This window comes from Xenopus tropicalis, chromosome 5, assembly GCF_000004195.4.
Source record: "Xenopus tropicalis strain Nigerian chromosome 5, UCB_Xtro_10.0, whole genome shotgun sequence".
Taxonomy (NCBI): Eukaryota; Metazoa; Chordata; class Amphibia; order Anura; family Pipidae; genus Xenopus; species Xenopus tropicalis.
Window position 1 is genome coordinate 7,141,474 of NC_030681.2, and position 27,369 is coordinate 7,168,842.

Genomic DNA, 27,369 nt, shown 5'->3' on the forward strand with positions numbered 1-27,369 from the left:
AGATGTTGGGGGCTTACACTTCCAGCGTTCTTAGACTACGGTTGGTTTTGGTAGTTTTAATGCTAATAACCTAGGGGATATGTCTATTCTTCCTAAGCTTGATGTGCAGCAATTACTTGGATTCTTCCCATGTCGCCACCTACTGGTGACACCCAAAAGCTCTTAGCTGATAAGGGGTCCTCCATAACAGCCTGTGTGAATCTCCTCATTCTCAGCTAATAAATGGAATAGGGCTTTGTCTGGCCAACCAAAGGTTGTATGAGCTTCTGTCTGTCTTCTCTACTCTACGATGGACTTCAGAGGCTTGTGGACATGGTGAGCACTAATACTTTATATTAATTGTTAGCATAAACATACAATATTGCATTTATATGGAAATAGCCAGTGAAACTAGAGGAAACTCCGGGTTTTTGGCTACTTGACAGTTTTGTAGGGTGTCCAGTATTGTCTTCTGCTGGAGAACCCAATTAGAACCCTGAGTAGGACTTGTAGGAGCTGCTCCCAGCCTGACCTTTATGTACTTAAGGCTGTAGGTTCGGCTGAATCCCTCAGGGTGGGTTCTGGGGTTCGGCCGAACCCAAAAAAGTGGGTTCGGTGCATCCCTAGAAATAACAATGGCTGCCACATGCTAGTCTGGCAACGTCAATCTAATGATAGCTTTTCTCTTTATATTAGATAAAATGGTAAATAATTTAGAAAAAAATACTTTGCCTTTACATGTACTACATGAAATATTTATAGGCTCATACAGAATGAACCAGCAGAAAGGGTTAAAATGGAATTTGCCGAATTCAGGTCACGGAATATGAGAGCACCTCGAGCCTCCCGGCAGGGGTCCCTGTTTGTATCGGGCGCCGCGGGGCGCGTTCCACGCGAGGCTTTTGTCGGAATGAAGAGATCGCAGTCGGCGAGAGCAAATACACATTTACTGTAACTACAAAAATAAATTTGCTTGATTTAAGCACCATCTGTTCCAATTCAGAATTATCTCATCGTAAAGGTCAAATCTGGATATTTCTATTCACACACATATGTCTGGGGAGCAGCGCGGAATGGGGGGGTAGATTAACTCTGCATCATGGCTCTCGGCCTGAATATTGATTCAACGGGAAGCGACCGGCCCCCGACATTTCTACAGGGAATAGCGGGATTGGCTCTGGGACTGGGGGGCTACGGAACCCACTTATTTGTGCCCTGGGTACCCCTGGAACTATAGCGGGGTGACTGTTACCCCAATGTTTCTATATATCTGTAACCTTGTTATGGGCTAAGGGGGCCCAGCCTGAAGGCCAGTTAGGGGGGGATTTGGGGTGAGTGCTTATTTGTGCCCTGGGTACCCCTGGAACTATAGCGGGGTGACTGTTACCCCAATGTTTCTATATATCTGTAACCTTGTTATGGGCTAAGGGGGCCCAGCCTGAAGGCCAGTTAGGGGGAGATTTGGGGTGAGTGCTTATTTGTACCCTGGGTACCCCTGGAACTATAGCGGGGTGACTGTTACCCCTTTGTTTCTATATATCTGTAACCTTGTTATGGGCTAAGGGGGCCCAGCCTGAAGGCCAGTTAGGGGGGGATTTGGGGTGAGTGCTTATTTGTACCCTGGGTACCCCTGGAACTATAGCGGGGTGACTGTTACCCCTTTGTTTCTATATATCTGTAACCTTGTTATGGGCTAAGGGGGCCCAGCCTGAAGGCCAGTTAGGGGGGGATTTGGGGTGAGTGCTTATTTGTGCCTGGGTACCCCTGGAACTATAGCGGGGTGACTGTTACCCAATGTTTCTATATATCTGTAACCTTGTTATGGGCTAAGGGGGCCCAGCCTGAAGGCCAGTTAGGGGGAGATTTGGGGTGAGTGCTTATTTGTGCCCTGGGTACCCCTGGAACTATAGCAGGGTGACTGTTACCCCAATGTTTCTATATATCTGTAACCTTGTTATGGGCTAAGGGGGCCCAGCCTGAAGGCCAGTTAGGGGGGGATTTGGGGTGAGTGCTTATTTGTGCCCTGGGTACCCCTGGAACTATAGTGGGGTGACTGTTACCCCAATGTTTCTATATATCTGTAACCTTGTTATGGGCTAAGGGGGCCCAGCCTGAAGGCCAGTTAGGGGGGGGATTTGGGGTGAGTGCTTATTTGTTCCCTGGGTACCCCTGGAACTATAGCGGGGTGACTGTTACCCCAATGTTTCTATATATCTATAACCTTGTTATGGGCTAAGGGGGCCCAGCCTGAAGGCCAGTTAGGGGGGATTTGGGGTGAGTGCTTATTTGTGCCCTGGGTACCCCTGGAACTATAGCGGGGTGACTGTTACCCCAATGTTTCTATATATCTGTAACCTTGTTATGGGCTAAGGGGGCCCAGCCTGAAGGTCAGTTAGGGGGGGATTTGGGGTGAGCGCTTATTTATGCCTTGGGTACCCCTGGAACTATAGCGGGGTGACTGTTACCCCAATGTTTCTATATATCTGTAACCTTGTTATGGGCTAAGGGGGCCCAGCCTGAAGGCCAGTTAGGGGGGGATTTGGGGTGAGTGCTTATTTGTGCCCTGGGTACCCCTGGAACTATAGCGGGGTGACTGTTACCCCAATGTTTCTATATATCTGTAACCTTGTTATGGGCTAAGGGGGCCCAGCCTGAAGGCCAGTTAGGGGGGGATTTGGGGTGAGTGCTTATTTGTGCCCTGGGTACCCCTGGAACTATAGCAGGGTGACTGTTACCCCAATGTTTCTATATATCTGTAACCTTGTTATGGGCTAAGGGGGCCCAGCCTGAAGGTCAGTTAGGGGGGGATTTGGGGTGAGCGCTTATTTATGCCTTGGGTACCCCTGGAACTATAGCGGGGTGACTGTTACCCCAATGTTTCTATATATCTGTAACCTTGTTATGGGCTAAGGGGGCCCAGCCTGAAGGCCAGTTAGGGGGGGATTTGGGGTGAGTGCTTATTTGTGCCCTGGGTACCCCTGGAACTATAGCGGGGTGACTGTTACCCCAATGTTTCTATATATCTGTAACCTTGTTATGGGCTAAGGGGGCCCAGCCTGAAGGCCAGTTAGGGGGGGATTTGGGGTGAGTGCTTATTTGTGCCCTGGGTACCCCTGGAACTATAGCAGGGTGACTGTTACCCCAATGTTTCTATATATCTGTAACCTTGTTATGGGCTAAGGGGGCCCAGCCTGAAGGCCAGTTAGGGGGGGATTTGGGGTGAGTGCTTATTTGTTCCCTGGGTACCCCTGGAACTATAGTGGGGTGACTGTTACCCCAATGTCTCTATATACCTGGGCTATATATCAGGAAGGCCCCAATGCTATCAGAGTATCAGGGTAAGTGGAGCCTTAGTGATTCTGGGCCTCTCAGTTGCACCTGAATTCCTATTGTCGCCATGAAACATAAAAGAACACAATTAAAATGACATTGGTTTCCATTGTATCAACCCTTAAACCCATTTGAATGCAAATTGAATAAGTAGCGACTGGCTGGGAATTAATGTGGTTCTATTGGCTGAACACAATCTTGCGCGTCTCCTGTTATCGTTATTGAAAGTGTATTAACGGGTAACTGATTCGCCCATTATTCTGTCGCCGGAATGAAGTATTACAGACATTTATTTCCTCGGTATTTTGTATAATGAACCCAATAGCGGCCCTTTGCTACCTGGAGGGTTGGCGGCAATGTGCTGGAAATGGCACCATGTTGTTTGTACTGTTGGCGCTGTAGGTCGGGGAGTCGCTGCAGGTCTCTGCTCTTCACAGAAATACGGTAAATTTTCTACCCCTGCTCCTTCCGTGAATACAGTGCTGCCTTAGTCAGTGATGTACGGGGGTGCACCCCATTAATGCTGTTGCACTTGTATCCATCATCTCAGTAAATGATCCCCAATAAGTGATTGGAATAGTTTGGCCCAATCTAGACATTCCCCTACCTGCCCCCTACCTGCCCCCCTACCTGCCCCTATTTAGATGCACAAGTTAGAGAGAACCAGGAGGTGCAGGCTGCAACGTAACCATCTACTTACTGCTCACACTATGGTAGGGCTGCCCTGTACCCACTGAACCCACAGTGCCCACTGTACCCACTAAAGTCACTGTACCCACTGTACTCACTTAACCTACAGTACCCACTGAACCCACTGTACTCACTGAACCCACAGTACCCACTGAACCCACTGTACTCACTGAACCCACTGTACTCACTGAACCCACTAAACCCCCTGTACCCACTGAACCCACTGTACCCATTTAGCCCACTGTACTCACTTAACCCACTGTACCCACTGAACCAACTGTACCAACTGAACCTACTGAACCCACTGTACCCACTGAACTCACTGTACCCCCTGAACTCACTGAACCCACTGTACGCACTGAAGCCACTGAACCCAATGCACTCATTGAACCCATTGTACCTACTGTACCCCCTGTACCCGCTGAACTCACTGAACCCACTGTACACACTGAACCCACTGTACACCCTGTACCCACTGAACCCACAATACCCACTGAACCCACTGTACCCACTGTATCCCCTGTACCCCCTGTACCCACTGAACCCACTGTACCCACTGAACCCACTGGAGAGAGGAGCAAAGACCAGTCAGACCCCAAGTGCAATTGAAATGAGCACAAAGGGGGGCACTTTTGTATCCGGACCCCCAACAACCAACCTGGGTCAGAAGACAAGTGGTGCCAGCGTTATGGGGCACGTTCAGGTTATAGAAACAAAGCGAATGACGCGCGGGCGACGAATTATCCGGATAAACGTTTTCTGCACAGAAAAGCCAACACAGAACAACATTAAGTAACTTAATAACAGATCAGAATTCATTACGTCTCATCTTCTTCTGGGGGAGAAAAAGCTCCGGAGAGATAAATGACTTTCCCAAAATAACAGTTTTTGCCTAATTTTATCTTCATTTCCAAGATCTGCCTCGAACGATTTAAAGGCAAAGGAAAAACATAAATGGAACGGATCTACAGCCGAGCGCACAAGTGGGGCGACCGGGCATCTCGGGGTTACGCAGCGGGCGCTCTGATGGATGACTTGAGTTATTCAAAAAGAAAACTTAAATTTTCTGTTTTCTTTCCCAATGTAAGCGGCGCCCTTTGGGGACTGCACTGCAATTTGTATGAAGCAACAAGGGGGGGCGCCGGCTGAATTCTAAGTGTGTGCCGAGGCTGAAAACTGGAAAAGACGGTTGGCAGCGAGGCTTGCACTTCACCAAACCAGCAACTTATGGGCCCATGATTGGGGTTTGAATAGTTATTTATTGTCTTAGTTACCCTTGGAACTGCCGGAATGAGAGCATTACAGCCATTATCTATATAATACTTGTTTGGCTTAATAGGGGTATTATACCAGGCTAGTTGGACTTTAGAGCACGTGTTACAGCAACCCCCTTTCCCAGGAATGGGCCTCCGCTATATGGGAGCTATGTCAAGGGCTTTATGGTGTTGCTGAACTACAACCCACACTGTGTGGTGCAATATAATAAGTGATTGGACGCCAGGAGCTCTTGCAGTTAACTGAATAATACTTTATTTGGACAAGGCACATATAGAATAGTGCATCAGGGTATATACTCACAGTCACAGCAGTATAGAACTTGGTCACAGAGAACACAGCAGAAGTGACACTCAAGGTAACAGTATAGCCCACTTGGAGGATATGCAGAGTATTAGCTGTATGCCAGGAATGGATGCCCTTTACTGGAACGGATCCCCTCCAGCCAACTATGGTTCAGGGTAAGGAACTGCCTGAATCCTGCGTCTTAACTGTGGTCCCTACAGCAAGGCATACAAAGCCTGGGTTAGACTAAACCCTTACAGTCTCCTTTGATGGGGCCAGTGCTGCCCTTACTAAATAAGCTATCTATGCTCACCACTCCTAGAGGGCGCTATTACATATGACTGACTGTGCTGGCTTTATCTCATTCACGGGGCCCTGTCCCCGACTTACAAATCAGCAGTTCTCTTTACTGGGGCCTAATTGCCTCAGGCTCAGTGACATGAAGCCTCAGGACAACAATAGCCAAAGAGGAAGACACTTCCTTGTGCCAGACACTATATAGTCTGCACAAGGGGAGTGGTCAACCTGGGCTAAACCTATAGGGGGTAGCCTAATACTGTAATCTGAGTGTAGAGGGCTCTGCCCTATTACAACACAGATAACATAAAGGTAGGGGATAACACCATAGGGAACTTAACCCTATGGGTCCCTACATCTATATATTCTATATCTGTAACCTTGTCTTGTACTAAGGAAACAACCCAACCCCATTTTGGGCAATAAAAGGGACCTCAACCCAAAATGCCAGCAGACTGCTGCTATAGAGAGAGGAGTAGCACCCTGTACTAGGGACTAATACTGGGGTGAGAGCAGCGATTCTCCCTGTTCCACTGCTTCGGATGGATATAGGGGGGTCTTTAGGTGCCAATTTTATGCATTTCAATGGAGCAGGTAAGTTTGGTTTCGGGTGCAAATTACTTGGAAATTACGTGGAATAATTGGTTGACATGTCTGCCTTCCCCGACCCACACCAAACCTAGCCGGATGTTCCCCTAATCATTTCTAAACCCATGACAGGTATTTTTAAATTTTCCATTCTGCCCTGACCACACCCAGTTACACCTGGACACTCCCCTGATCCGCCCAACGTTCCCCCACTTTCCCACAAAACCCTGTCTTTTTGGGTCCACAGTGGGGGGGAAGAACTGTTCCACAAAAGATCAGGCCGCTGGGCCATTGGGAGGCCTTGTTTTTGTTCATGGCTTATAATACAGTGGTGCCAAAACTGTGGCCCCCAAACAAGGGTGATGGGGGGCTTGTAAGACTGGAATGGGGGACCCGGTCTGAAGCAGGGACACTGGGAAAAACCCTGTGGGCTTCAGGCCTAGTAGGCCCATGCCGGCCCTCCCGTGGCCAACGGTGTTCCTCCCCTGAAGCATTAAATTTACACACGCTCAGAGGAGGACATTGGTCGGGGGTTAGGGAGGCTCAGCAGGGCCCAAGCGGTGGGTTAGGGGTGCAGCGGGGGCCCCTAAGGGGTGCGGGGGACATGTCCTGCAAGGCCCCTGGGTGGCAGGACCCCCCAGTCCGACCCTGGTCTGAAGGGCAATTTTAGTTGCAGAAACATATGAATTTCAATACCTAGTTACTGTATCGGATACCCCTGGGGATTATTGGAGGGGTTGGGGCAGAACAGAAGTATCCCATGTCCGGTACCCGCCGGATCCTTGAGTACAGGGTCCAAAGGCTTAGGGCCCCCCTGTATGCCACTACACGGAATATTCTCCTTATTCCCAATAAACAGGTGATTTTGATACCTTCCTATGTGCCAAACTGTGCCCCAATCCCTACGGCCTGGGCAGTGCCATGTAAGGGTTACACCGGGCACAGAGGTATCGTTAGGTGGATCCTCTAACAATCACTTGTGCTCATTTAGTAATAACGAGAGACGTAACCGCGGTTTGTGCCGTGTTGGATAAAAGGGACAATAGAGCATCACAATGGGATTCTCTGGCGCTGACAAAAGCTCTGAGCTTGGCGACACATCAATAGCTCTTTCTCCGACTATTCTTTCTCTCCGTTTCCGATTTAAGATTGGTATTTTGGCCTGAAATCTCCGGCAGGGACGAGAAGCCGCACAGCTGGAAATGGCACTTTGGGGGGAAAAAAAAGAGGCCCAATAGAATGGGGAGGCGAGGGTCGGAGCTCTTATTGCTATTGACAGACGCGTCGGCGGATACAAATTAGAACTGGTTCCTTTTAGCAAAATATCCGGACCTGGGTGTCAGCCGGAGCGTGCCGGGGTCAATGCGCCAAGCTCGCTAATGGAAACTAATCTACTTTTTAAACGTTCTATCAATAGGAACAAATGCGCCCAGTGTTGGGAAGCTCTAAGCCGGCTAATTGTGTACCAGACAATACGTGTTCAGGTGGGAGAGTCAATACGGATGTGTTTAGGGGTATAACTACATGCAACTAGGCCGGGGTGTTCCCAGCGCCTTCACCAAATGCCCTTTGCCACACCCTTTAGCCACAGTTACCCAGACATTGGAATTAATGAGCAGATTAACCCTAGACCTGCTAGTAAGATCACTGCAGAAATAGAGAATTAGAGTATTAACCCAAGACATGCCAGTAAAATCACTACAGCAAAGAAATTCTGAGCACATTAACCCCAGGAGTGCAAGTAAGATCTACAAAATGGATAACAAACATATTAACCCCAGATATACAAGTAAATTCACTGCAGAAAATAGATTATAACACATTATCTCCAGCCATGTCAGCAAGATCACTGCCGAAATTGAAAATGAGTATATTAACCCCAGATATGCCAATAAAATAACTACTGCAGAAATAGATTATGAGCATATTAGCCCCAGACATGTCAATAATATCAGTCCAGAAATTGAACACAAGCATATTAACCCCAGATAAACCAGTAAGATCACTGCAGAAATGGACAATGAGTATATTAAGCCCAGACATGCCAATAAAATAACTAATGCAGAAATAGATTATGAGCATATTGCCCCATGCCAATAATATCAATGTAGAAACTGAATATGAGCATATTAACACCAGATAAACCAGTAAGATCACTGCAGAAAATGTATTATGAACAATTAACCCCAGACATGTCAGTAAGATTACTGCAGAAATAGAATATGAGCACATTAACCCCAGATATACCAGTAAGATCACTGCAGAAAATGGATCATGAGTACTTAACCCTAGACATGTCAGTAAGATCATTGCAGAAAATAAAGACATTAATGCCAGCCATGGTAGTAAGATTACTGCATATTCAAAGGAATGTTTCCTGCAGTTGGTTGTGTAGGTGCCAATGGGCGATTCTAATTAATCAGAATATTGGGCAGAAGGACAGGTGTAGGAAGCGCTGGCACAATGGGATGAGGTATCGCCTTCCTGACGTATTAACTGGCAGCGCTAAGCACAGGGACAGACCGGGGAACCTTGTTACCGACTTGATTAAATAAAGCAGCCCATTTGTTTCCTTATAACCGCATCCTTCCGCTGAGTGTCACATGATAAATTGGGCACAGATGCCACCCCTCCATGTAACTGAATTAGACTCTTCAGCTGGCAGGGCGGCCAATGATAGATAGCGGATCGGCGGACTCTCACAATCGAGTGCATTTCTCTTCTACTGGGAGAACATTTAGGGGTATATTTATCACGCTGGTTAAAAAAAGTGGAGTAAAACATTACGGGTGATGTTGCTCATAGCAGCCAATCAGATGCTGTGCTTTGGTTTTCTGTTTAAATCTAATAGCTGATTGGTCGCACCAGTAATGCATCACTCCACTTTTTACACAGCATGATAAATATACCCCTAAACCTCTGTGAGATTGTGGCCCCTAAGCCTTATGGGTTGGACCAACTGGGGCCGGGGGGGGGGGGTGCACTAACTGGTCTCCATGTATCTGGCTTAGGAGCCTTATATAGGGCACAGAATTCAAATTCAAAACTTCTCATTGGATGCCAGTTGACCAAGCCTTGGGTGCATTCTAATGCTCTGATTGGCTACAGCTTGCTTTAGGTTTGTGAGTCATGGCCTGACTCAGGGGGGGCAGAAGAGGCACCTTCCAAGGATGCAACAATTTCCAGAAATGACTTTTTGTTGTCACTTACTGGTATATAATTGCCCAACGTTTACCTGTTGTGTGTAACCCTGAAACAGCCTCCGTAGGGTCCAACATTCTTCTGCACCCTGTGTCTGTCCCTAGACTTCACTCTTCCTTAATAATCTCATCAGCCTAATTCCAATTGGCTGATTTCAGCTCCATGATCCACTACTGACACAGACAAGGGGTAATGGTATTGTAAAACAATGGGGGGTTCAGGGCCTCTTATTGAGACTGTTGGTTTGGGTTCCTGCCTTAGCTAGGGGCAAGTTGGTCCAATCTTATGAAATATTCCTACTGACTATGGGTTGATACAAGAACTTGGTGGAAAGGGTGGAGTGGCCCATTTTACTTGGACTAGATACATTTTTGGATTTCATCTCCATGGTCCATGTCCCCTACTGACACAGACAGGAGGTAATGGTATTGTAGAACCAAGGGGGGGGGGGGGGGAGGGGGTCAGGGCCTCTTATTGCGACTGTTGGTTTGGCTGACACAGACAAGGGGTAATGGTATTGTAAAACAATGGGGGGTTCAGGGCCTCTTATTGAGACTGTTGGTTTGGGTTCCTGCCTTAGCTAGGGGCAAGTTGGTCTACTCTTATGAAATATTCCTATTGACTACAGGTTGATACAAGAACTTGGTGGAAAGGGTAGAGTGGCCCATTTTGCTTGGACTAGATATATTTTTAGATTTCAGCTCCATGGTCCATGTCCACTACTGACCAACGATGGGTTGGTTTGGACCAAATTGTTGGTTTGGGTTCCTGCCTTTGCCAGGGGCAAGTTGGTCTAATCTCATGAAATATTCCTATTGACTATGGGTTGATACAACGTTGGAGAACTTGGTGGAAAGGGTAGAGTGGCCCATTTTGCTTGGACTAGATACATTTTTAGATTTCAGCTCCATGGTCCATGTCCACTACTAACACAGACAGGGGGTAATGGTAGAACGATGGGTTGGTTTGGGTTCCTGCCTTTGCCAGGGGCAAGTTGGTCTAATCTCATAAAATATTCCTATTGACTATGGGTTGATACAACGTTGGAGAACTTGGTGGAAAGGGTGGAGTGGCCCATTTTGCTTGGACTAGATCCATTTGTGGAAGGTCCTAAAACTACTGTTATTAAACATGCAAGGCTGGACATAGACCAGCCAATAAAATCTCCCTACTTGAACCTTCCACACCATGTCAATAGTTCATTGGGGCCTTTCTGATGACTCGCCTCTTTGGTCAAGGGCTACATACAGTAGGCTTACCGAGATGGTCCTCTTCAAATGGGTCTCTATAAAGCAGGCATCCCCAACCTTGAGCAACATTTCAATGAAAAAAAAGCTGAGGAGCAACACAAGCACCAAAACTTTCCTAATAGGTGACCAATAAGGACTCAGATTGGTTAATTAGTAGCCCAATGTGGGCTGGCAGATTACTAGAGGTTCAGAAATTCAGAAATGTGCACCAACTTTGTGGGAGCAACATCCAAGGGGTTGGGGAGCAACATGGTGCCCCCGAGCCACTAGTTGGGGATCACTGCCATAGGGTGTCCATTTAGTATATTCCAAGCAATAGCCCAGGGGCCAATAGATCACATAAGCCAGATTTTCCCTAGTTTATGGGGGCCAAATCAGTCAGATATCTGGTTGCTTAGCAACCATGTGTGCCCAACTGTGCCCAAACATGGATTGGATGTTGAAATCAAGTGTTGTATTTATCTATTTCTGCTCAAGGGCCGATCCATTACTACTCATTGTAGCTCTTACTAACGAAGCCGCATATTATGTTTCAAGTATCTTCCGCCCCCATCTTGGGGGGGGTTCACGAGCGCGGCTTCTACTGCAGGCAGAGAATGTCTTTCTCCTCTCACTGAGCCCATATGAGTTGCTCATAAGATACTCGCCCCCCCCCCCAGTCGGCAGCAGATAGGCGAGCAGATGGCTGGCATGACGGTGAAGGTAGCGGCGCTGTCCTTATCTGTCCCGCGGTAACCGCGCTGATTGCCTTTCCATGCCTACAGCAGGTGCATCCGAGCAGCAGGTAATTAGCCGGGAAATCTGGGAAGTGATTATGGGCTCCATCAGTCGCTTTCCGAGAGAAAGAAAAAAACAGACCTTTATTTGCCCCTTTTTTTAATGAATCTTAAGGAAGAAAATGAGCAAAAAATGAGCAGCGGCTTCAGCGACGGAATCCGCAAGTCCATAAAGGCGTTAGGTTGGGGCTCAAGGGGCTCCATGTTTGTTGGGGCTGGGAATTTCGTCTCAGAGAGGTCTCGCTTGTGGGAAAATAGAGCAAAAAATATCAAAGATAACGAAGTGACAGAAGGCAGAAGCCATTGTGACATCATAACGAGAGGACAACTGGATATCCGGCCATATCTGGACTTATTTAGCTCTGGTGCCACCCTAGGCACTGGCCCTAAATAAGGGCCTGATCTAGAGCCCATCGGGTGCCCCTTACATATCCATAAAGGACTGAACAAGGGCAGTCTGTGATCTAGATTCTGCACTCTACATATCCATATAGTGATCCGTATAGTGATCTAGAACCCCAGCTGTGACCCCTTTACATGTCCATATAGTGCAGGCTCACCCATTGAATAAGGGCAGCCCCTGATCTAGAGCCCCTCTGGTGCCCCTTACATATCCATATAGTGCAGGTTCAGGCATTGAATAAGGGCAGCCCCTGATCTAGAGCCCCTCTGGTGCCCCTTACATATCCATATAGTGCAGGCTCACGCATTGAATAAGGGCAGCCCCTGCTCTAGAACCCCAGCTGTGACCCCTTTACATGTCCATATAGTGCAGGATCAATGATTGAATAAGGGCAGTCCCTGATCTAGAGCCCCTCTGGTGCCCCTTACATATCCATATAGTGCAGGCTCCAGGATTGAATAAGGGCAGCCGCTCATCTAGAACCCCAACTGTGATCCCTTACATGCCCATATAGTGCAGGCTCAAGGATTGAATACGGACAGTTCCCAGTCTAGAACCCCTCTGGTGCCCCTTACATATCCATATAGTGCACAATCAAGGATTGAATAAGGGCAGCTCCTGATCTAGAACCCCAACTGTAACCCCTTACATGCCAATGAAGGCAGAAGCCATTGTGACATCATAACGAGAGGACAACTGGATATCCGGCCTTACAGCCAATATCTGTATTTTCAGGGACATATTTAGCTCTGTTGCCACCCTAGGCACCGGACGTAAATACCCCCCCAGGCAGCATACTTCCAGATACGTCACAGGGGAAATGCACCACTGGGGGTGACTGGGGAGGCTTTTTATTTTTTTCATTTTTTCAACTTTTTTAATTCTATAGGCACCACAGGGCTACCCCCCTAAGGCTGCCGCCCTAGGTGCAGGCCCTTAAGTGCCTCTATGTATATATGGCCCTGTGTATTTTATATAGTAATAAGTGTCCAGGTGTATGTCTATCCCTGAAGGCATCTTCAAAGTTTTCTCCTTCACGGAGGCACCTCAAATACTAGAAACCCCATTGGCTGATCTCAGCCCTATGACAAGTTTACAAAGGTTACCGGCGACTGACGAGGAACCAATATGGCGGCTCCCCTTTCTATGGCGCAGGCCACATTGTTTAAATCTGAGTTTATCACGTCTGACAGAGATCTCCCTGTTGGTTTCATTGCAAGGCGAGTGGGAGCTGCTTATCCGGCAGATACAGTCGGAAGCCCCAAAGCGCAGCAAATACATCTGTCACGCCAGCGCCATTAGGAACACGCGTGTCCTGGAAATGAGACACCAACCTCCGACGGAACACACTGACTGCTGTCATGTTCTATTAGGGCTGCGGCGAGAGGAATAACGTTATTATTGTAACCATCGGTGTCGCTCAGGCTTGTAACGCCCAAGGAGGATCAGCGGCACGTGATGTCTCTGTGTGGGAAGCAGCCCGGGAACGTTACCTTCTAACGTGCAGTCTTTGTTTGTAATAATAAGAATCATTTGTTTTTCCACTGTGCCCAAAATGGGGTTTATTAGCATCGTTTCTCATATGATGTTATTTAGATACTGGTCTAGAACCCCTCTGATACCCCTTACATGCAAGTGCAGGCTCAAGGATTGAAAAAGGGCAGTCCTAATCTAGAACATCTCCTGTGCCCCTTATATGATGTTATTTAGATACTGATCTAGAACCCCTCTGGTACCCATTAAATGCCCATAGAGTGCAGGCCCAAGGATTGAAAAAGGACAGTCCTAATCTAGAAACTCTCCTGTGGCCCTTATATGATGTTATTCAGATACTAATCTAGAACCCCTCTGGTGCCCCTTACATGACCATAGAGTGCAGGCTCAAGGACTGAAAGGTGGGAGCCCCTGATCTAGAACCCCTCCTGTACCCCTTACAGTGCAGGCTCAAGGATTCAAAAGGGCAGTCATGATCTAGAACCTCTCATGTGCCCCTTACATGCCCATAGAGTGCAGGTTCAAGGATTTAAAAAGGGCATCCCCCTGATCTAGAACCCCTCCAGTGCCCCTAACATGCACATATAATGCAGGCTCAAGGATTGAAAAAGGGCAGTCCTAATCTAGAACCTCTAATGTACCCCTTACATGTCCATTGACTGTAGACTCAAGGATTGGAGAAGGGCAGACCCTGATCTAGAACCCTCCCTGTGTCCCTTAAATGTCCATAGAGTGCAGACTCAAGGATTGGATAAGGACAGACTTCGATCTAGAACCCCTCCCGTGCCCCTTACATGCCCATAGAGTGCAGGCTCAAGGATTGAAAAAGGGCACCCCCCTGATCGAGAACCCCTCCTGTGCCCCTTACATGCCCATAGAGTGCAGGCTCAAGGATTGAAAAAGGGCACCCCCCTGATCTAGAACCCCTCCTGTGCCCCTTACATGCCCATATAGTGCAGGCTGGCATGTAGGAAACCATAGTTGGACTTGTTTTAGAGCTGATACAATAAGGACTTTCATACTAAATCTGCTCATGTCGGGCTCAGCCGCACATTACAGTAAGTGCCCCCCATGGCCGGGGGGGGGGGGGTTGTAGTGATTTAATACAGAGAGAGACTTCGCTGGATTCTCTATTTAATAAAATTCCTTTGTGCGGCGCTCGGCTGAAATACAGGGCACCACCCGGGCACATGAGTCCAAACAGTATTTTACTGTGGCGAGGGGAAGAGCCCCACCGCAGGCAGTCGCAATACTGATATTTTTTGCAGCAGGGAAGATCTGCCGAAGCCGTGCATTATGGGCAGCGGAGCCGACACACTGCTGAGCCGGAACCTTCTGCTCTGGGCTGAGATGGGAGGAATATTCTGTGTATAGGGAACGTCTATAGGGAACGTGTATAGAGACAAAAACAGGCACTCTACTAACTACCCCCCCCCCCCCCAGCCAGACACAGGGTGCAAATGACAACCAGTACCCCAGGAAAAGCCCCTGTATATTTTAAAGGGACACTGCCATGATATTTATGGGGCACTTTTATTTCTAAATGACCATGTTACACAGCAAATAATTCCCTCTGCCATTTAACCTTTTATTCTTGTACCAACAAATGTATTTGTAGCTGTAATATTGGTGTGTAGGCGCCATCTCAGTGCCTTGTGCCTGAGTCTGAGCTTTCAGCCAGCGCTACACATTAGAACTGCTTTCAGCTAACCTTTTGTTTCTCCTACTCCCATGTAACTGGAGGAGTCCCAAGCCGGACTTGGATTTCTTACTATTGAGTGCTATTCTGATACCTACTGGGAGCTGCTATCTTGCTCCCTTCCCATTGTTCTGCTGATCGGCTGCTGGGTGTGAGGGGGGGGGGGATATCACTCCAACTTGCAGCGCAGCAGTAAAGTGTGCCTGAGTCTGAGCTTTCAGCCAGCGCTACACATTAGACCTGCTTTCAGCTAACCTATTGTTTCTCCTACTCCCATGTAACTGGAGGAGTCCCAAGCCGGACTTGGATTTCTTACTATTGAGTGCTATTCTGATACCTACTGGGAGCTGCTATCTTGCTCCCTTCCCATTGTTCTGCTGATCGGCTGCTGGGGGTGAGGGGGGGGGGATATCACTCCAACTTGCAGCGCAGCAGTAAAGTGTGCCTGAGTCTGAGCTTTCAGCCAGCGCTACACATTAGAACTGCTTTCAGCTAACCTATTGTTTCTCCTACTCCCATGTAACTGGAGGAGTCCCAAGCCGGACTTGGATTTCTTACTATTGAGTGCTATTCTGATACCTACTGGGAGCTGCTATTTCTGGGGCAGTTGCAGGTCTCTGTGCTCCATGTTGGGGCAATGTAAGAAAGTACAACATATCCAGTGCATTAAATACATTCTGTATCTACCAATCAGGCCCTCTGATACCAGTGCTGCCACCTAGTGGCTGGGAAATCACATGATCACAATACCCTTAGCCCATAGGCAGGGGGTTTCAGTACCAAATCCCAATGGGAAGAAGGAAGGACAGACCTGTAGTGTCTGGTGTCCTTAATGGCGCGGTCACTGGGGATCCTCTCGCTTTCCCGCTGGTTGAAAGCATAAAGTCTGTAGGGATCTTCCCCGGGTCTCCATTTCTGGGCGTTTAAATATCTTCTCTCATCAAACTGGTCCCAGAGATCATCCCAGTCGACGTCTCCCTCCTGCAACACAAAGAAACGAGGCACCGAGTTAAGGCAAAATCAGTTTCCTTCCCTAGGAGACAGCAACATGACTGAGGGGAAAGGAGGTTTCAACATCAGCAAAGGAGATAGAGGGCAGTCAGGGTATGAGAATTGCTCAACAATATAAGGGATATAAGGAGTATTCTCATTGCCATTGGGGTGAATTATTCCCTCTCCTGGGGAGCTAAACTGGCCTCTTTAGGATTAATATTCCAGAGCATCATGGGAGTTTTTATTTGTAAATGGCCATCGGGAGGTGCAACCCGCTCTGAGGGGAATTCAGGCTTTCCAGCTAACGGAGTATAATCTATAGCATCTGCCGGCACTTTATTAGCAGTCTGACCTCCAAAATGGGATCTAAATGTTTTATTGCGCATCATTAACGAGGCAGAACATTTGTTAAAAGGTGACTGAAGACATTGCCTTGTGCCTTGTGGGGGGAATAAATCCCTCCGGCTTCCTACAGACTCAACTGCCGACTGCTACTGTCATACGGGAGCTATCCCATTCTCTGCAGAACTAGGGGGCTGTTCCTGCTGAATTGTGCTTAGTACAGGGGAATCCCTATGTGCCATAGGTTTATGGTATCTCTCTGTACAGGCTATGAGCAAATTTAGGGGACTGTTCCTGCTGAATTGTGCTTAGTACAGGGGAATCCCTACGTGCCATAGTTTTATGGTATCTCTCTGTACAGGCTATGAGCAAACTTAGGGGGCTGTTCCTGCTGAATTGTGCTTAGTACAGGGGAATCCCTATGTGCCATAGTTTTATGGTATCTCTCTGTACAGGCTATGGGCAAACTTAGGGGGCTGTTCCTGCTGAATTGTGCTTAGTACAGGGGAATCCCTATGTGCCATAGTTTTATGGTATCTCTCTGTACAGGCTATGAGCAAACTTAGGGGGCTGTTCCTGCTGAATTGTGCTTAGTACAGGGGAATCCAGGTATGGATGATTAAATTAAAACAAAGAATTTGGGTTCCATGTTTAATTTGCAAAGGACTTTTATTATACAGCTTTTTATGAGAGGGTGACAGGTCCCCTTTAAAGCCAGTTTGGGCAGCATCTGATGAGCCCATTGGTCAGTGGAGGGTAAGATAATTCCAAAACATCTTAAGACAGAAGGCAAGTAAACATCTTGCTGAGTAGCCCCCCAGCCTTGGGGTTTAATGGTGGCCCAGACACCTTCCAACCCATGGCACTTTGGGCTCTGTCCCTTCCCCCCCCCCCTTTCTGACAGATTTGCCCCCCCGTTCCCATACAACACACAGCAATAGTGATGAGCGGAATTTTCCACCAGGTATGGACTCGTGGTGAATTTTCGTGTTTCGCCATTGGCGGATTCTTTCGCAAAACGCGTGCAAAAAATTGCCACCGAAAAAAAAATCAATGTGCGTAAAAAATATGACTCATGTGACTTTTTTGACGCGTCATTTTCCGTGTTTTGCCAATTTTCCGCCATTTCACGAAACGGGGCAGATTCGCTCATCCCCACACAACAAGCAATCACTTCGCCATTGTTTATAATTTAATTTCCCGGGACTCGTTCCCAAATGGCTGCAACGAGATCCGCCCGGCGCGACGCTATAAATACTCCCTTTTTATCTGTGACAAACGCGCTAACGCTGATGAATTCGGAGCAGGTCGGCGCCTGTCTGGGGATTAATGATACCTGTAATACGTCCCAATGATGGATCTCCCCGTTCCCTCGGCGCTGGGGGCGCGCACGTGCGGTTAATGCGCCGCTTTGGAGGAGTCGGATATTTATCCAATAATTGACTTTTATTCGCACATTTGTCACCGTAATAAGGGGCTGGAAATCGCAGGTGACAAATTCCCACTTTGGGTTTATGGCGGGGAACGTCGTTAAACAGTCCGGGCACGGGGGGCGCTAAAGAGCCAGATTGGGGGCTTAAACGGAAGCAATTTGGGGGTTTGTGTCCTGGGAAATAAATATAGGGATTTGTGTTTTTAATTCTGTTTGAAAAGAGCTGATTTCTTTGGGGAAAAAAACATTTCATTTGGGATTTTATAGCAGATTAAAGGGCAAGTAATACATTGGAGGGGGCACATTGGCACTCAGTGGCGTAACTATATATACAGCAAACGTCATGGTCACAGGGGGGGGCAGCAGGGAGGGGTCGGACTGGGGCAGCTCACACTCATCACCCTTGCACCTGAACTCCCCCTTCTGGAAATTTGGGGGGAGGTGTATGCGGTGCGTTGGGCTAGCTTGCGTCTGGGGTGGGGGGCCCCAGGCAGCGGCCCCGGTGGGTCCCCAGCACCCCAGTCCAATACTGAAGCAGGGGGGGCCCAGACCATGGGCGTTATTGGGCGTTATTGGGGTGGGTTGAAGCAGATTTTTAAATACATTTATAACAGGTATGGCTGGGGGGGGGGAGGTGTATGCGATGTGTGGGGCTAGCTTGCGTCTGGGGGGGGGGCCAGGCAGCGGCCCCGGTGGGAGCCCAGCACCCCAATCCGACATTGAAGCAGGGGGACCCAGACCATGGGGTCTGCTGTACCTTATTGGGTGGGTTGGGGTGGGTTAGGGGCAGGCTGGGGCAGGTTGGGGTGGGTGGGGTGGTTTGGAGCAGATTTTTAAATACATTTATAACAGGTATGGCTGGGGGGGAGGTGTATGCAGTGCGTGGGGCTAGATTGTGTCTGGCGTGGGGGGCCCAGGCAGTGGCCCCAGTGGGAGCCCAGCACCCCAATCCGACATTGAAGCAGGGGGGCCCAGACCATGGGGTCTGCTGTACCTTAGTCCCCCCTCCCCGGCCCCTCTCCTACCTTAAATATTCCGGCATGGCCAGGAAGGGGTGAAGGGGAGGAGGGGCTGGTCGCGCCGGGGCCATCTAAAAAAATATTTCTGCAGGGGGGCCCGGCACAACCAAGTTACTCCCCTGCCTATGCTCTATACTCTATTGCACACGTGCCAAACAGTTTGGGAGGGGGGGCAAGGTGGGCATGGTTTGGGCAGCGCCATATATATAATAGGCAATCGGAAGAAAGCTTGGCCACTACCCAAACTGGGTTGAGGAAGGTTGTCGGGGGCAGTGGGGGGGGGGTGACCTTATACTTACAAAAAGATAACAAATATATTTTGGAATGTAGAGATTGTTCTAGATCCCTACACTTTGGGGGAAGCATTAATTCCCCTGTAATACTCAGCAGAGCTATATATATATATATGTACACCCCCCCCCCGAGAATCCTGAGGCCTCTGCCCAAATATCTTGGCGCCACTGGTTCTGCTGAAGGGAAGCGCTCACGTTGGGGATATTATGGGCTTTAATAGATATGTGCAGCGCTCAGGCCCTTTATATTCATTGCCTTGGAAAAAAAAAAAAGTCATTTATCTTAAAACCAACATAGATTGTATTAATTTGTAGCAATTAATCATCTGCCAGAGAGCGACTTGTGCCGCTTGTGCGCTCCCACAACAGCTGTTCCCTCCCATATACACTGCACAACCCCCGGCAATATATGGCAGCGTAGTAAGGATTGCAAGCTGTTCCCCAGGACTCGCTGTTGGACCTGTCACTCCAGATGTACCCCCCCCCCCAATAATATCTCTGTGTACAGGCTATGAGCAAACTTAGGGGGCTGTTCCTGCTGAATTGTGCTTAGTACAGGGGAATCCCTATGTGCCATAGTTTTATGGTATCTCTCTGTACAGGCTATGAGCAAACTTAGGGGGCTGTTCCTGCTGAATTGTGCTTAGTACAGGGGAATCCCTATGTGCCATAGTTTTATGGTATCTCTCTGTACAGACTATGAGCAAACTTAGGGGGCTGTTCCTGCTGAATTGTGCTTAGTACAGGGAAATCCCTATGTGCCATAGTTTTATGGTATCTCTCTGTACAGGCTATGAGCAAACTTAGGGGGCTGTTCCTGCTGAATTGTGCTTAGTACAGGGGAATCCCTATGTGCCATAGTTTTATGGTATCTCTCTGTACAGACTATGGGCAAACTTAGGGGGCTGTTCCTGCTGAATTGTGCTTAGTACAGGGGAATCCCTATGTGCCATAGTTTTATGGTATCTCTCTGTACAGACTATGGGCAAACTTAGGGGGCTGTTCCTGCTGAATTGTGCTTAGTACAGAGGAATCCCTATGTGCCATAGTTTTATGGTATCTCTCTGTACAGGCTATGAGCAAAGTAGGGGGCTGTTCCTGCTGAATTGTGCTTAGTACAGGGAAATCCCTATGTGCCATAGTTTTATGGTATCTCTCTGTACAGGCTATGAGCAAACTTAGGGGGCTGTTCCTGCTGAATTGTACTTAGTACAGGGGAATCCCTATGTGCCATAGTTTTATGGTATCTCTCTGTACAGGCTATGAGCAAACTTAGGGGGCTGTTCCTGCTGAATTGTGCTTAGTACAGGGGAATCCCTATGCTGCTATTTACACGTACAGCGTCTCTCCGTATATAAAGTGGCCGAGGCCAAGATATTATTGAGAATAAACTCAGCCCCACATCATAAAGGAGGAATAATGGCGGCTGGCACGTTACCCCGGGAGAGTTAATGGACTGCGCCGAGCACTCAGGAACGGCCGTAATTTAAAGTTTTAAGGAAACCCATTCACCCCGGGGGGGGGGATTTCCCTTCTGAAATATGGCGCCAGGTTTATATCTGCAATAACTCTGCGCCCGGCGCGGCCGTTCATCTCCCAAAATGTCTCCCAGTAACGGCGCGTCCCAGCCAATGATACATCATATCCAGAATTATTACTGTTATTACCCAATTAGAATTAAATTAGAATTTCCCAAATGCTACATTTTGTTTCCCCTTTAAATCATTTTCTCCGCAGCTTCAGTCTCGCAGTTTTGCGATGCGTCCGGGCTCCGCGGATTTACATTTTTATATTGGCGCTACGTGCGTCCGAAGGGCATTTGTGGGCCCCTGAATTATTATGAACAAATTATAATCGGGGGCCCCTTAATTATGCTTCAGATGTGGGAAAACATTGCATTGTGGGTAAGAATTCTGAGACAATTTGCAATTGGTCTTCATTTTTTTATTATTTGTAGTTTTTTATATTATTTTCGTTTTAGTTCAGCAGCTTTTCTGTTTGGAGATTCAGCAGCTCTTTGGTTGCTAGGGTCCAAATTACCTTAGCAACCTGGGTGTGGTTTGAATGTGAATAGGGGAGGGATTGAATAGAAAGATAAGGAATAACAATAACAATAAAACTGGAGCCTCACAGAGCAATAGGGTTTGGCTGCCGGGGTCAGTGACCCCCATTTGAAAGCTGCAAAGAGTCAGAAAAATAAGGGAAATAATTCAAAAACTATAAATAATAAATAACGAAGACCAATTGAAAAGTCGCTTAGAATTAGCCATTTTATAATATAACACCTTTTACTTAACCTTTAGTACGATGTAGAAAATCATATTACAAGACAGTTTGCAATTGGTTTCCATGTCTTATTTTTGGTGGTTTTTTAATTATTTAGCTTTTTGTTGTTCAGCAGCTCTGCAGTGAGGAATTTTAGCATCTATCTGGTTGCTAGGGTCAAGTCTACACTAGCAACCAGGCAGTGGTTGAAACAAGTGACTGGAATGTAATTAGGAGAGGATTTGAATAGGAAAATAAGTAATAAAAAATGACAATAACAATGACTTTGTAGCCTCACAGAGCAATAGGGTTTTGACTGACGGGGGTCAGTGACCCCTTTTGGAAAGAGTGAAAAGACAAAGGCAAATAATTCAAAACTATAAAAAATATAAAACGAAGACCAATTGTACAGTTGCTCAGAATACGCCATTCTATAACATATAGGGATGCACCGAATTTGGATTCGGCCGAACCCCTTGTAAAGTGTTCTGCCCAATACCGAACCGAATCCAAATCCCAATTAGCAGATTTTGATTTAATTAGGTTTTGGAAGGGTTAAATCTGGGAAAAATATTTAAGTTCCATGTTTACGTGACAAAAAGTCACATGATGCTTAGGATTCGGTTTGGCCCAGGGTCGGACACCAGGGAAAATCCCAGTGGGCCCCGGCGGCCCAGACCCGACCCTTGCCCGACCGCTCCTGCCCTGACGCGTTAAATTTACTCGCTCGGGGTAGGGCTTTGGGTGGGGGGGCCCTGCGAGGGGGGTTAGGGGGGCCCCTCGGGGGGGGGCACGGGCACCTGCAGGGCCCCTGGGGCGGGAGCCCTGGTGGGCCCTTCACCCCCGAGTCCGACCCTGGTTTGGCCGGAGGCATGGATTTGGCCGAACCCGAATTCTGACGAAAAAGGCCGAATCTTGGCCGAATCCTGGATATGGTGCATCCCGAATAACATACTAAAAGCCCTGCAGAAAATCAAAATTGACCCCCCCCAAAATTAGATCATAACACTTATACAAATATCACTGCCGAGAGAAGGGGGGCCCAGTTCATGGCCGGTTATTGCCCCGCTCATTGGGGGCCGCCCCTTCCCTGACTCGGATATCAAGTTAATTCTAATTATCAAACACACAAAGGAAAAGCTCAGGATTTGACGAGCTCTCGACCTGACGGCGTAGCTTCGCTTTAATTAGTCCCTGACGCACAAGTGCCATCGCACCGGGAGAAAATAGCCATTATCCGGGATTATTCCGAGCCCATTCCTACACCCTGACCTACATAATGACGAGCCAAGCGGAATACGCTCAGCGCTGACATTTCCACTATGATATATTCTCGGCTCGGGCAAAAATGCTAAAAATATACAGTAGGGCTATAAATAGCGTCCCTTGTGCCCAAACGTATCTACCCAGTGTGGGAGGGATGCTGGGAAATATCCGGGGGGGGACCAAGCACTCATTCATGGTTCCAATGCACCCTATGGCCAACAGTATCTGGGGGCTCTGATGGGAAAGTCTGGGTTGGGCAGATGCTTGGAGAATACCCCCCCCGCCTGAATGGTTGATGCCAATGGTTTGGTGGCAGTGACAGGGACCCCAGGGGCCCCCCAGAAAACCTTAGACCCTAGGCCCACTTTCCAAACTATTTTATCTCCTTTCCTCACCCAACCTCTTTATTCTCCCAGTCTCTTTTATTTACACACTAGCATCTATTCTTCCATCTATTTCTCCTCTTTGTTCCCACTCAGAAATAGGGAATGACCATGAAACAGGCCAAATGGTGAGGAGCAGAAGGGCCCACTGACACCTGGGCCCCCCGGGAGTTTTCCTGGTATCCTGGTGGGTCAGTCCGACACGGTTTGGTGGAGGAGAAATAATGGTCTGTGGTTGGGCCCCTGGTTCCAGTAAAACCATAAGGCTACAGGGTACGTTCCTGGCAATTCCGTGCTTTCTGTTTTGTGGAAAAGTTTGGGGGGGCCCTGTCTCGTTTCAGCCCAATAACGCCCCCCCATACACAGAGCCAGGTCCTACACAATGGGGGTTGCTGGGAAGAATCGAGGGTTGGACTGGGAAAAAACCAGGTGGGCACTGGCCCTTGTGGGCCCCGCCAACCTAGACCCGATCCCTACCAGTAAGTATTGTCTAGGTGCACAGTGGGGGGGGGGAGAAGGGACTGGTCAAGTGGGTGAACAGGGAGGTTGTGGGGTCCCCTAAGCAGGCGTGGGGGCACCTGGGGTATCGTGGACCTTTGCCACCCAGTCCGACACTGGAAGATACTGACTGCCCAGAGACCTCAACCCAAATGAACCCCAGTGGAACCCTTACTATGAGCCCGATCCCCAACACCAGTGCCCAACCCGACTAATGCCCTAGTAGCTTCCTAGCAGAGTAGGGGCAGTTACAGATGCAAATTGAGGGGTAACTTCATATTAACCCCCTTGGTTTGGGAATGGGATGTATTTTAGCCACTAAAGGCATTAAATAATAATCCCCCTTATCCAGCAAAGCCAAGTCCAAAGCATTTGAGTGGCAGTCCCTGGCAGGGTCGGACTGGGGGGTGCAGGGCCCACCGGGGCTTACGTCCCTGGGGCATTAGCCCCCGCCGGCCTCGTCCCCTAACCCCAACCCCCCCCCCCAACATCCTCCCCTGAGCCTACATAAGTTTAACGGGATTGTTCCCGGCGGCCCAGTCCGACCCTGGTCCCCGGCCCTGTGTGTATATACAGAATATAGAACATTATAGAGAGGGGACTCGCCCCATTGGCGGGGAGATATTTTACGCTGCGCCTCTAGAAGCCATTGCTAAAGTACCGTAATTATGTCATTATTTTGTCTCAGAAATGTCACTCGCCAGACATCTGTGTAAACAAAGTATTAACAATTGCTGGGAAATTACAGGTTTCAGCTCCGATAGGTATTTAAATCTCTCCATATCTGCCTCCATTCCCAGCAATAGGGATCCGCCAGTAATCCTTCCCGCGACTTATTTTCTGTCATTTATCGGCGCTGGGTGTCAGTTTGCACTTCAGGAAATTGCCACGTTCTGAATAAAACTGTTAGGTAGGAATGTTCCGGGGCCAATTCTATCCCAATGTCTCAGCTCTGAGGCTTCCGGATAAAAAGATCATCTCTTTCTGCTTTTTTGGTTAAAGATCAGGACCTTTTAAGGCAGTGGGCAAGGCTTAAAGAGGCCACTCCCTAATTCACTTTAATCCCTCCTACTTTTCATAACTCGGCCTCATTAACGGTCCATTATTCTGAACTGTAAGAAAAGGTTAAGAAGTAGATTGGGTAATAAATGTTCCACCTCTCCCTACTATACCTGCTATCCCACAGCCCCAGTCCCTTCCCAGAGGCTATTATCCCCCCACTGCTACTATAGGCACCATCTCTCCCTACTATACCTGCTATCCCACAGCCCCAGTCCCTTCCCAGAGGCTATTATCCCCCCACTGCTACTATAGGCACCATCTCTCCCTACTATACCTGCTATCCCACAGCCCCAGTCCCTTCCCAGAGGCTATTATCCCCCCCACTGCTACTATAGGCACCATCTCTCCCTACTATACCTGCTATCCCACAGCCCCAGTCCCTTCCCAGAGGCTATTATCCCCCCACTGCTACTATAGGCACCATCTCTCCCTACTATACCTGCTATCCCACAGCCCCAGTCCCTTCCCAGAGGCTATTATCCCCCCACTGCTACTATAGGCACCATCTCTCCCTACTATACCTGCTATCCCACAGCCCCAGTCCCTTCCCAGAGGCTATTATCCCCCCCACTGCTACTATAGGCACCATCTCTCCCTACTATACCTGCTATCCCACAGCCCCAGTCCCTTCCCAGAGGCTATTATCCCCCCACTGCTACTATAGGCACCATCTCTCCCTACTATACCTGCTATCCCACAGCCACAGTCCCTTCCCAGAGGCTATTATCCCCCCACTGCTACTATAGGCACCATCTCTCCCTACTATACCTGCTATCCCACAGCCCCAGTCCCTTCCCAGAGGCTATTATCCCTCCACTGGTACTATAGGCACCATCTCTCCCTACTATACCTGCTATCCCACAGCCCCAGTCCCTTCCCAGAGGCTATTATCCCCCCACTGCTACTATAGGCACCATCTCTCCCTACTATACCTGCTATCCCACAGCCCCAGTCCCTTCCCAGAGGCTATTATCCCCCACTGCTACTATAGGCACCATCTCTCCCTACTATACCTGCTATCCCACAGCCCCAGTCCCTTCCCAGAGGCTATTATCCCCCCACTGCTACTATAGGCACCATCTCTCCCTACTATACCTGCTATCCCACAGCCCCAGTCCCTTCCCAGAGGCTATTATCCCCCCACTGCTACTATAGGCACCATCTCTCCCTACTATACCTGCTATCCCACAGCCCCAGTCCCTTCCCAGAGGCTATTATCCCCCCACTGTTACTATAGGCACCATCTCTCCCTACTATACCTGCTATCCCACAGCCCCAGTCCCTTCCCAGAGGCTATTATCCCCCCACTGCTACTATAGGCACCATCTCTCCCTACTATACCTGCTATCCCACAGCCCCAGTCCCTTCCCAGAGGCTATTATCCCCCCACTGCTACTATAGGCACCATCTCTCCCTACTATACCTGCTATCCCACAGCCCCAGTCCCTTCCCAGAGGCTATTATCCCCCTGTTACTATAGGCACCATCTCCGTACCTGCTATCTCACACTCAAAGTTAAATCAATGCCTGTCCAAAATGTTAAGAAAATGCTGTCATGAAGAATAAGAACAACAATCAATTAAAAAATAAAATGTAAAAATATTGGGGGAAAACAGCAAAACACTTCTCAGCAGATGTATCTCCGGCCTAACAATGTTGCTCTATAGGAGGGATAAAACTAATGAGGAATTTCCATAGATGAATCTGCACTGACAGAGCCGGGGAGAATCTGCCAAAGTCGCCACTTTCATCGCGTAACATTTTCCGTTGCGAGTTTCTCTTAATTGACACCAACTTGCTCGGTTTCAGGGGAGCCAGAGGCGCAGGAATGGCCCCCGTTCCGCGAGGCTGATGATTACACTGCAGAAAGTGACACAGCTTGAAGCCTTGTTATTTCCTTCTGCGCAGGGGAAACAATATCACAGACGGTTCTACCTTTCAGCATTATCTGCCGACGGCTGGCATTTCAACAAATATCAACGGAACAAAAATAACGAAACAAAATGACTAATGAAATATTTCCCAGCGAGAACAATGAATCACGTCCCTCCTCTGCCCGCCATTAATCAGACGAGTTGAGTCCTAAATTTTTATCGGTTTAGTTATATTTCTATTTTCTGTATGGGGCAAATGGTTATAAATCCTATTCTTGCCCCCAGTCCAGACTGGGGGGTTCAGGGCCCACCAAGGCTGCCGCTCCTGGGGCCCCACACACAACTAAGGGACCCCCACTACGGCCCCCATACCCCCCCAGGGAGGTCCAGCCATTGGTGGGGGAACACCTAACTCATAACAAGATTACAGATATACAGGTATGGGATCCCTTATCCACAAAACCATTATCCAGAAAGCTCCAAATTATGGAAAGTCTGTCTCCCATAGACTCCATTTTAATCAAATAATTCAGAATTTTAAAACTGATTTCCTTTTTCTCTGTAATAATAAAACAGTACCTGTACTTGATCCCAACTAAGATATAATTACCCCTTATTGGGGCAGAACAGCCCTATTGGGTTTATTTAATGGTTAAATGATTCCCTTTTCTCTGT

At 48.3% G+C, this 27,369-nt stretch overlaps 1 protein-coding gene across 2 annotated transcripts in view; it reads right to left on the reverse strand.

Moving 5' to 3' along the window:
- galnt14 (polypeptide N-acetylgalactosaminyltransferase 14) overlaps positions 1–27,369 on the reverse strand; it is a 234,379-nt gene that overhangs the window by 92,724 nt on the left and 114,286 nt on the right. For both annotated transcript variants that reach the window (XM_031901791.1, NM_001078901.1), the window contains 1 exon segment: positions 16,079–16,248. In XM_031901791.1, coding sequence (XP_031757651.1) covers positions 16,079–16,248 — 170 coding nt within the window.